Here is an 11,641-nt window from a genome sequence, read left to right as displayed (position 1 = left end):
GTTAATAGATTGTTGTATGAACTAAATCTTTGTCCATAGATAGGAGCTGAGTCCCCACATGTGATGATTAGAACAGATTTTAGCCTTCATATTGCGATGAATACAGGACACAAGAGCAATAAACAGATTTTCATTTGCCGCTCAGGGGTATTAACCCCTGGAAAGCAAGTAGGCGGTATTCCACCTCTGAACAGATCCACACGTCAGAGGTGCAGAGACATGCGTCATGCAGGGCCTGCACTGTACCGCGCAGCATTGAGGCTCTGAAGTGGAGGAGGATGGTAAATAAGATAGAGGTTGGAGGGGAGGGCCATGTGTCAGGCTGTACTTTGATCTTCACTAGCATCTTATGGTATTCATCTAATAGACTGAAAAGTTCACAGTGTGCATTTGATTTGAAATTTCTGACACAATGATCAGAAGAGAGATGATGCCACTGGATTCACTATATGAAGATATCCAAACAGTCTGATACTCCACTAATGTTTTCTGTCTTTAATAAAACCTTTTCTGTCAGATGGGGTCAGAAAAAGAAATGAGTGTGAGCCTTAACTGTCTGTAATTTGACCAAAGCTTTGTTACAGAGAGCAGCACCCAGTGACATCTGCAAGTGCCAGATCTCCAGATAAATTGATCTCATAGCAACCACATTGCCATGGCAACCGGGATACAGATGCCATGCTGGGGTGATATGTGGAGTGATTGGCTGCCAGACTGGCATTTTTTCCAAAAGAAAGAAACACAACTGAATGATTCATCTAGTTTCCATTTGTAAATTATTGTCTGCATCATTTGCCTCCTACCATTTCCTGCCGATTCTTCTTACTCTAATTAATTTTTATCATTTCACCAAGCAGCCTGCTCTCACCATGATTTATGTGCCTCTTCAGTATGGATCAGTGATGTTTGCAAAAGTTGATGAGCTTTGCTACAGGTAAAATTTGTAACTAATTATTAGTTATTTATCCTTTATACAAAAATAATTTGGTAAAAGTTGATTTAATATATGAGTGAATGTGCACATGTACTGTATGTGCACTAAAATTAAATGCAGTTTGCCTGTATATGTTATCAGTCACTAAAGTTCATTACTCCCATTTTAAACACACAGTAAAACAAGGAAATAAATGAAAAAGTACATAAACTAGGAGCATAAATTAAAATACCAAATAAAGGACAGGACTGACGTAAAACAACACTCACATGCCCATATGTACTTTGAAAAAGTTAGTCATTTGTGTAAACATTGTTCTCTCATCACAAAGAGATCTCTTTAAAGCAAATGCAGTGTAAGAGATGCAATGTAAGATATCAAAAACCTCTGTCCTCATTCTGAATTCTTCAGCTTCAGCTGACCATTTTTTGTTACAATCCCTCTGCAGCAGCTCAGCAAGGAAAACACTGTTTCCATCCACCTGTTTTTATGTTGTATTTGTGTGTTAAAAAAATGGTGCAGAAACAGTGGAAGCTCGCAAAGAGTAAAAATCTTTTTAAAAAAAAACAAAAAAAAACCCAAATTTTTTTGCTTGGTTGAGGTGGAAAAGTTGATGTATTGGTTAAAAGAAAAAGCAACCAAGTGCAATGAAAACAGTCTTCCTGGCTTTAACTCCAATCAGCTTCATCCTCCACTGGCAAGACGAGAATGTTGTGGAGCGATGAGGATACTTTAACATTACTCAAATTATTACATGAAACAAACATAAATTCCATGTTTCCGTCATGTTTTCCACATGGTTTTCCATTAGTTTGAGCTTTTACTGGTGCTCTTTTAATGAAGTTATCTCATTGCATCATGCGTAGCACTACTACTAACAGTAGAAGATGAAAATTTACTTTAAATTGCATCTTTCTCTTTCCTATATTTTGGAAAATATTTTGATATTTTTGAAAATTTTGAAATTCAGTTAAAATTTAGCTACATCTGCATGGAAATTTCACTGCTTTCTGGGGAAATAGGTAAATCGTTACTAAAAAAGACTTTGGAAGATACTCCATTGATTAGTCTAACTCAGACTGCTGAAGCCTCATATTAGCTTCTGCTGAAATCCATTTTTGCACAGAATGAGGACTGTGGATTTTGTCCCTCATCTATTAAAACTGCATTAGGGAGGGATTTCTTCACGGCTAATATGTAGAGAAGGAATGATTACGGCATCCAAGAGCTCTTTAACTTGGACAAACAGCATGTGAGTATTGTTTCAAGACAGATTTGCTAAAATGCGAATCCGTCCTTTAAAGAAATGTATTAGTGCAAATGTGAAATAATAGTAAAAAAACTGAACTGGTCGTGAACCTTTGATACATTAGTCTAAACTTATATGAACGTACTGTATATCAAAGTCAAATACCTCCATACTGTAATCTCTGGTCAACTCCCCGCTGGAAATGACTCCTCAGTGCTCTTATCATTCTTTCAGTCTTATTATTATTGCTTATGCTGTGTGCATAGTTTTATGAAACTCACTCTAATTCCCCTAGTGTTATTGTCTCATCTATTCTATTTATTATTAGTATATGTTGTTTTCAGAAGTTATACTGTCTGCTTGTTTCTATACATTATATGAGACTAATATCCCTGTTCCACAGTACTCATACTTGATTCTATTACAAAATTCTGTCTTTTTCAGTCCAGGTGTGTTGAAGCCACTGCATGCCATCTGTTTTTTCAACAGCTTCCAGCACCTGTGTGCCATTTGTTGTTTGCCAAGTTTAACTTATCTATGATAAACAGGCAAATTCTCGCTTTCAGTCTTACACCAAAAATCAGAAGTTTACATGATAAAATCATAAAGTTACCCCGAGGGTCACTGAGGTCAGGACATCTAAAGTTGTAAAGCGTGTCATCGAGTGTCTCTCCACATGGATACCGTAGCCATGAGATGACAGTATCTTGTCTCAAATGGCATAACGATAATTTTATTTCATGATCTGTTCACACCAATCGGGCTTGGAAGTATTTTTTGACATGTGTAATCCAGCATGTAGGGGGCGTAGTCATGGGTGGACCAGCGTGACTTAAACAAAAAAAACAGCAATGACAACAACAACAACAACAAAAAAAATGCACATATTACACTGATCAGCCACAACAATAAAACGAGTTACCAGTCTTAGTGTCTCTCTCTCTCTCTCTCTGTCTATCTCTCTCTCTCTCTCTCTTTCTATCTATATATCTATATATCTATATATTACTTTATGGTAATAATGCAAATTCTTGACTTATGACCCAAAAAAACAATGCTTTGTGAGGTCACAGTGACCTTTACCTTTGACCAGTTCATCCTTGAGTCCAAGTGATTGTCTGTCTGTCCCAGTCTCGTTTCACTAGAATGGGACGGACGGACAGACGACACGAAAACATAATGCCTCTGGCCACGGCTGTCACCGGCATGGAGGCATATAAATGGACTACTCTGTGGCTAGAAGATCTCATCTCAGACATTTTTTAATATAATTGATATTTTAGAGTCCCAAACTGCCCCTCCTTGGAATTTCCCAGCACATTATGAGAGGGATTATGTTTCGAGACTACTTTTGAGTGTTATTCAGCAGTTAATAACTCTAAATCAAATCACATTTCATAACACAGTAAATGTCACAACAACAAAAAGGATGTTCTTGCTGCTTCTGTTTGGTGCCTGTATGCCTGAGAGATACAGTAAATACATAAATGGCTGCATCTAACAAAAAAGGTCCCTAGAGTTTTATATGTATGTATGTAGGAATAATAGGCAACCTCAGCTGTTCTTTTCAGTTACTGGTCTCCACCTTAGGACCTTCGAGCTGCCTCCAGTGCAATGATAACATTGATTTTGCTTTGTAACTGTAAAACAACTATGTGCCCAATAGAAAGATATATTTAAAAAATGAGTGATTAAAAGTATGCTTCATTTTTTAAAGCTGATTCATATTTTTGTAACATTTTTCTCACAGCTGAAAAAAATTTACAGGCGGGTAATGGTAGCAAAAACAACTAAAATACAAAAGTACTACAATCCTTTACTCTGTTAAGTAGCCACAAAAGAAAAATATTCCATTACATTAAAAGTGATGTAAGTAATTATTTTTTCTTAAGTAACATGTTATTGGTAAAAATGTACTTGAGGATCCAAAGTAAAAGTACTCAGCTGAAGAAGGAAAGCACTGGTGAAAAAAAAGGAAACAAGGAGGAAATAAAGGAAAAATAAAGAAGGCCCAGATGAAGTAAGTAAGGAAAGACAGTGTTAGGGACGAGAGGCAGTTCATTTTGCTAAAGGCAGGATGATATTTCTGAAATCCAGGGTGGCACAGACTAGAGGGTACAGACACATGTCAGTCACATTTTGTGACTCATGAATCACAAAATAAGTGTTGAGAGAAATAAATTATGAACACTGAATCTGAGATAAAATGACCTGCCAAGACAGAGGTTTTCTGTAGAGAATCAGAGGTTCTTCATGTTTGACAGTGATGTCCTGCTTCTTCTCCCCGCGACTTTTCATGTTATCAGTCTGTCTCAGGTCAGCCATGTAATTTTAATAAAAGGTCTTTGGTCAGACATCACTGACCCTCTTTCGTCACTTTAGCACTGTTTGCACTTACAGGGCTGTGCTTTTTTTGTTTGTTTTTGAAACAGTGATGGAGTTTTCAGGACAGCAGCACGCTACATTGAGGTATAGATACAATCACAGCCATACAGTACGTGCATGTGGTGATATAATGAGAATCAATTGAGGCATGAAGGAACCTGAATACATTAACACCACAAAGCAGCGACGCGGGGCCACGTGGGATCTACAGTAATCACATTGCTTTCTAATCCTAATTATATGTGGCAATGTGTCTGTGTGTGAATACCTGCCTGTGTATGTGCACATATAAAGTATATGTATGGTGTGTGTTGGGGGGGGGGCTGATAACGAAAGAGATTCTAGAAAAAGTGAGAAAGTGAGAAAGATGAATGGATTTAAGATGCCGCATCACACCAACTAATCAGCACAACCCTCTTTTGTTTCTTCCATCTGATCCGTGTATAGAAAATGTCATGGCTCTGTATAGTTAATATAAAACAAACAGTAAAACCCTATTTTTTCTAACAAGCACATGCACTTTGATCTTCTCTTTGTGAGGAACGTCCACCAACAATGCAGCTTTTCTGATGAGAATACATACTTTTCACTCTTGTGAATCAGCCCCCCCCCCCCAATCAGAGGATTCAGTAATGACTTGACTCAATTTCTCAAATTACCTGCCAAAAAAGAGAACATTTAAATTCAATAAAGAGAATAACTGATATTAAATTAGCTTTCCCCCCACATTTAAAGCACTGTTTGTTAAACTGTGAAATTCTGACCTTCTCTGGCCTTTGACTTGATCGTCACACCCGTTTCATGATTCGAGGTCGCTTCTCATTCACGAAGTTACAAAACATGCAACAGCTGTCTTCTTTTGAGCCATATAAGTAACACCGCCTGGGCTTCTGTTTCCTTCCTTTCCCCTACGCACGAAGAAGGTGATTTCTACCTTCCCTTTTTTCTAGCCTGTGTCACAGCTGAAAGTGGCCTCATCAAGAACGAACGCCTTCACCAATCAGTCCCAAGGAGCATTTACGCTCTGCCGTGGGCATGCGAAGGGTGGGTCACTTAGTCCCGAAGAGGCCCGGTGGGAGGGACGGGAGTCGGAGGCATTTCGTCTGGAAAACAAAACAAACCAAAGGGGAAGGTAAAGGAGGGATTCGAGCTGCGCGCAATAATGGAACATCCCGAAAAACTGCACGAGAAGCAGGTATGACGTCACCAGACGTTGGAGGCTCCAACCGGAGAGTGTGAGCATACATTCGTCCTTTTTTCTTGTCCATTAACTAACACTAAAACCACATAAAAAAAAGGCCAAAGGAAGAACTTTCGGGTGTTCGTCCCAGAGTCAACAGTAGCCTCAATCATCAATGTGTGATCAGACATTTATTAAAAACATTTGTTCAGTTACATTGTTTCAACATTACATCATTTGGCGATCGATCATCGAGGAAGGCATCCTGCTAATATGGCCCCGCTCCCGGTGTCAGAAACATCGGTGTCGGTTTTCTGGCTGCGCCTTTCAAAAACCGAACTTCATAGAAACACCCGAGTGAGATATTAGCCTGAACGCGCGCGCGCGCGCGCACGCACACGCACACACATCCACACACGCGCGCCCCCCCACCCACCAATACACACACGCACGCACGCACACACACACACACACACACACCAATATTGTAGAAAAATAGAGTGATCACTAATTGTATCCAGTTGCAACTGATTCAAGACTTTTCCATACAAAAAAATAAAGAAAATCGCTCAATTAAGGTCGAGACAAGCACAATAGACCAGCCTACAGCCTAGATATAGGCTTCAACACGACTTTCGGCTATTTGTCAAAGAGTCCTGAATATCTTCACGCAAGAAAAAACATCATAATGTGCCATGTGTGAACGTTTGATAGCAGCATCTGAATATTTTGCACTGTGGGTTGGACACTTAAGCAGAACGGGCAGAGCAGCAGGCAGTTCAGCATCTTCAACTACACATGGAGCACCGCTGTTTGGGAATTCACCAGATCGTTCCTGTATTGCTCCAGCCAGTTTCTTAGCTCGGAAATCCGGTATCCCTCTGGACCTCTGCCCCCCTGATACACCACTCTCTCATCCCTGACGATGTAAAGTCTCTCAAAGTAGGCTCCGTACGCGGCGTTGGACGAGTTGTCCATATTATCCACCACCACGTTGCTCCCGGGCAGCTCGGTGAGCATCAGCTGAGCGGCTCTCAGTCTGTCCTCCAAGCAGCGGTGCTTAGGGATCTGATACGGCGCGTCCGAGCTCACCCAGCCGTCCGACGGATGCGCCTCCTCAATATATACAACTAAAAAGTCCGCAATGTCTGCGTACTGGCTCACGACGCGCTGAAACGCCGCCAGGCGCGTCATGAAAGGCGGTCAGGAGCAGCTGCCAAAGTTAAGAATGAGCGGTCTCTTCCCTTTCATGCAGTCCAGGATCCTGACCTGCCTCCGCTCCTGGACCAGCACCACCTCGGTGTTGGGCGCAGCGCCCCCGAGGTGCGCAGATTTGAGAAAGTCCAATTTCTGGCCGTACCACACGGCCCTGAGGGACTCCAAGGTGAACATCTTATTTGAGTCGGAGACGCACACCGGCGGGTCGTCCGGGCTGTCCTGCCTCTCTCCCATTTTCAGCAGCACTTTTTTCCTAATGCACAAGAAATCCAGGAGCCACAGCATGACGGCGGCCAGGAGGAACCGGGGCAGCAGCATCAGGCACAGGGCTGCATGCTTCAGCGCCCTCGCCATTTGGACACCGCCAGAGTCGTGCATCATCTCTCCCCCTGCCGATAGGATGCGACTGGACCGGCGAAAGAGACAACTAGTATTTAGTCACCTTTACCCATTGGAGAAACCATCTGACGCACGCAGGCACCCTTTTTATAGGTACAGCAGCATTTGAATAATGGAAAAAAAAAAAAAAAAAAAAAACACGCCTCCGGTACCCGCACCGCCCACTCACATGGTGGGGATTACCTCCCGTCAACTCTGGGCTTCAAAGATCCAGAGAGAGAGAGCGTGTGTGAGAGACAGAGAGAGAGAGAGAGAGAGAGAGAGAGGGAGAGAGCGAGAGAGAGCCTGAATGTCTATCTTCAGTCTACATGTGTAGATAATACATGACAGTGGATGGATGTTTTCTTATATCATTGTGAGACACCCGGATTAGTTTTAATTGGCTGTATTTGAACGCACGGTTGGGCCCGAAAGTCGGTAAAAGGAGAACATTTGACTTCAAGTCATTCTGCCCGTGAACTCAGATCTTCCTGGAACGAGTGTAGGAGCCTCTATGGCCACTCGACGGCGCTGGATTCATACAGAGTGTGAAGGCTGGATGAGTCATTCAATGATCTGCTATAGGGCCCCTGAACACCTTGTGGAGAATAGAAGGCAGTATGAACCTGCCACCACCAGTTTCACAACTGAAAGATATTCAATAAATTCAAGTTCAGGTTTTTCTTTTGACCATTTCTTGAATAAAGAAATTATTAAAAATATTTGTGTTTTTTTTTTTTTTTTTTTTTTTTTTTTACAAAAAACAATGTTGAATTATTGCATTCTTGTTTTCATTCTTGTATCTGCTAAGATACAAGGTGAGAGTGACAGTGTGGTCTTGTTGTTGACCGCTGCAGGAACGTCAGTCACATGACCCCACCTTTAAACTTTCCGCCATTACACAGGTGTAGAAGAGATCCATCCATGTGACCGCTTGGATCTGTTTCTCTGATTCCATAATAATGTCAGCATGTGCCTGGCCGTCTGTCCCACCCCTAAGCCAGTCCCCCGTCCCTGCCTCTGTCTGTGTGTTATTTTAAACCATGGCCCTTCCGTCGCTTCGTACCTCTGTCTTTCTCACTCGAACCCCTGTCCCCTCATGTTGTGCGTGTCTTCCATCTCCTCCAACATAAAAACAGAAAAATACAGCCTATTATCGACAACAGAAGCTGCCTTGTTCCTATAGATATTTTTGATTTTTAATGGGTAATGTTATCACAACTGACAAACACTTTCATCAGAGAGATGGAGGTGATGATGACCCTAAAAGCAGACAGCAAAACTTGGAGAGTAAAATGCAGAGCTGGAGGTAGATGTAAAGCACAGGACAATAGAGAGGAGAGAACATTTATGTAATTGAGGAAAGTGGCATCTGGAGGAAGCAGAAGAGGGGGAGAAGGGAGGAGGTAGATGCGTGAAGAGCTCCTTCATCACTTTGTGGAGAAAAATAATGATTCTCAAAGAGGTGCTGTACACCTCTAACGCATGAAACGTCTGCGCCATATGTAGACATACCGTAAACAGATTCATTTGTACTTGAAAATCAGACATGGAGACCCTCGACATGTATGATGATGTAAGTTGAATGACAAGAGGAAGCAATCGTAGAGGAACATAAGAAGCAAAGGTGGTTTCTTATCTCTTTGATGAAAAATAATAGTAAAAAAGAGAATAAAAAGAGCGAAATCAGTAAAGATGAATAATGTAGTTATTCCTCCTCCTTTCACCTGGATAAAAGAAATGCCTTCAGGATACAGTAAATCAACAGGAAACACAGGGCAGGGAGTTGAAAAGAAACGGCAAGTCTTTAAAGGATAATTCTATTTTCTTAATTTCACTGTGGGTCTTATATAGTTTCGGCAGTAGCTTCTATCAGATGTGATAACATGGCCTCCACCGAAGTAGTCGCTGAGATCTGGGAACGCGGTCTTATCGCTACACCGAAGTCCAATGGAGCAAGAAGCAAGCCGTCAAACGATCAGACAGGCCAACAGTTTATGCTGTGTTCACGTCATGAGGTAGGAAGTTTGATGATCGCAAAGATTCTCACATTTAGAACTTGTAAGCGCTCATGTCATCGATAACTCTGGACGGCGGTTGTCTGTCTTCTAGTGCTACTGCTTCTCACTCATTACTGGAGGTTCTAACTGTCTTAATCAATAAACACTAACAAAAGAAAATGGAAAGACAGAAATGTTAGCTACATTTCTTCAAAGAATGTCTTACTACCTAGAAAACAAACTGTTAAAAAAAACTATTAATGGCTGCTATGCAGGAGTCTAATTTGATCAAAGTGTAATAACGTTGGGGTTGTTTTACTGAAGAGTCAGACATGTGAGGGTTAAAAATACCAAACTTGTACAATATAGCACTATATTTATTGAATTTCAGCATTAAACTAGCTTTACCAATGGACTTTGGCGGCATTTTCATAATTATTACCGCAAAGCCACATATATCAGAGATTTCAGAAAAAGAAAAATTTGACTTTTCCAGTTGTAATTCTGATTTGGGTGTTGACAAGAACATGGCATTAGCCAGGTTATTTAAACCACCTAAGGCAAAAGATTGACATTACAAGAAATACGCTTATTTACCTTCTTGCTGGGATTTAGATGATAAGATTGATACGACTCTCTTATCTGTACACTGACTCTGAAGCTATAGCTACAACACAACGTGTTGTCTTTATGAATTAAAGAAACAAGATATAACACGTTAATCGGTGAGCTTTGGAAGTGCTCATGTTACCTGTGGACAGAGCCACGCTAGCGTTTTCCGCCTGTTTCCAGTCTTTGTTCTAAGATAAGCTAACTAGCTGCAGACATTTTCTCGTCTAACTCTCAGCAAAAAATGTAAAGTTTGTTGGATAGAAACCACATCATTTGAAATGTCGTCTTAAGATCTTAAGATCTTAACACCTTGAACTCAGCGACCATTTCCTGGGAGAGCTAACTTATTCCTTATTTTTTCACATACATGCAAATGAGATTCATTCAACATTAAATCAACACACTGAGGAGAGCTGAAAATAAACAACAAGGCTTTAGAGGATAATTCCAATCTATTTCAACTGCGGTCTTATGTTTGTAGCTTTAGCTATCATTTCCACTGGGCATGATAACACTGAACTAAGAGTAATATTTGAGATCCGGGAACACAGTGACACCACCACAGCAAAGTCAGATCAGACACATTGTTAAACAGCCAAGTTTACTAATGTTTTCTTCCTCTTTACTTGAAAGCACAAGTGAATGCATGATAAATGTCATTAAGAATCCTTCATTGCACAGGAAAACTGTATTCTTGGAAAACTATAGCAAGTAGGTCAAAGTTAAAACAGGAAGTTGGTCTTTAAATCATTATGTGCTGCTTTCTTTTTTCTCTTCCAAATAAATGTAGCTCACCCTGAGGGCTTGTTTAAAACCTGTGTGAGCGTCAGACTGCTCGTGTTTCCTTCCCTGTTTGGCTGCTTTTTAGTGATGTCACGCTGGTCGCAGGAATTAACTTTGTATATAAAACCAATGGCCAAACCTAAGAAAATAAGAGTCAAGTTATAATAAACTGAAATAACCCTTTAACACAAGCACATTTTTTGAGAACTACACCTGCAATCACAGGCGCAGACGTTCAGGCTGACCGGAGGCACCTGGAACTGTTTAGCAGCTGTGGCACAATAGGCCGCTGACGGTGTTTCGCAGAGCTCTGAAGGGAACAGCAGACAACCTGGCAAGAAGTGGGTGTAACACAACAGATGGGCCACAGCTACACATCTCAATTTCTTTTACATGAACATCTGCAAATTTGAAGTCAGTTTGTTTAGTAAACAAAATAGTAGAAAGGCATGCCAGGCAACATCCACTGTAAAAAGCCATCACAGGATGATTTTGTTAAAAAATATTGGACAACATATAGTAATGAACTGAATAAGTAGCATTTAGGAGCTTAAAATTCAATTATAGCTTACTTTTCATCAAAATAATGTGACTATCGGATACTAGATTTACCTCCAAATGTCAAAATAAAAGAGAAAATAATATAATAATTCAATGTATGAATGTCATTCAGAAAAAGGGCACTCTTCTGAATGAGATACATTCAATTTTCTTCATTATGTCATGAATTAATCACTGCTGTAGTGGTTTAACTGTTGTCCTGTGATAGGGGGGAACAAAAACAACTCTGCCGTTTGAAAATAAGAACTTTGTTCCTGAGATTGCAACAAACATTTGACTCAGATGCTGATGTGCAAATGGGTTGCCCTCAAGCACCCAAAATCCCGCTAACTGATGACACA

The 11,641-nt window shown here is 40.7% G+C and overlaps 1 protein-coding gene across 1 annotated transcript; it reads right to left on the bottom strand.

Annotated features, from left to right (window-relative positions):
* Window positions 1-4,873: 4,873 nt before the first annotated feature.
* LOC120788603 (thyroxine 5-deiodinase-like) lies at window positions 4,874-7,405 on the bottom strand. The gene has a single exon (XM_040124494.1). It carries the CDS (start codon window positions 7,345-7,347, stop codon window positions 6,541-6,543), a length of 807 nt encoding a protein of 268 aa, XP_039980428.1. The 5' UTR covers window positions 7,348-7,405; the 3' UTR covers window positions 4,874-6,540.
* Window positions 7,406-11,641: the final 4,236 nt, after the last annotated feature.

Source organism: Xiphias gladius, chromosome 4 (assembly GCF_016859285.1).
Source record: "Xiphias gladius isolate SHS-SW01 ecotype Sanya breed wild chromosome 4, ASM1685928v1, whole genome shotgun sequence".
In the NCBI taxonomy this organism is placed as follows: Eukaryota; Metazoa; Chordata; class Actinopteri; order Istiophoriformes; family Xiphiidae; genus Xiphias; species Xiphias gladius.
This window is presented reverse-complemented; position numbering and strand designations above follow the sequence as displayed.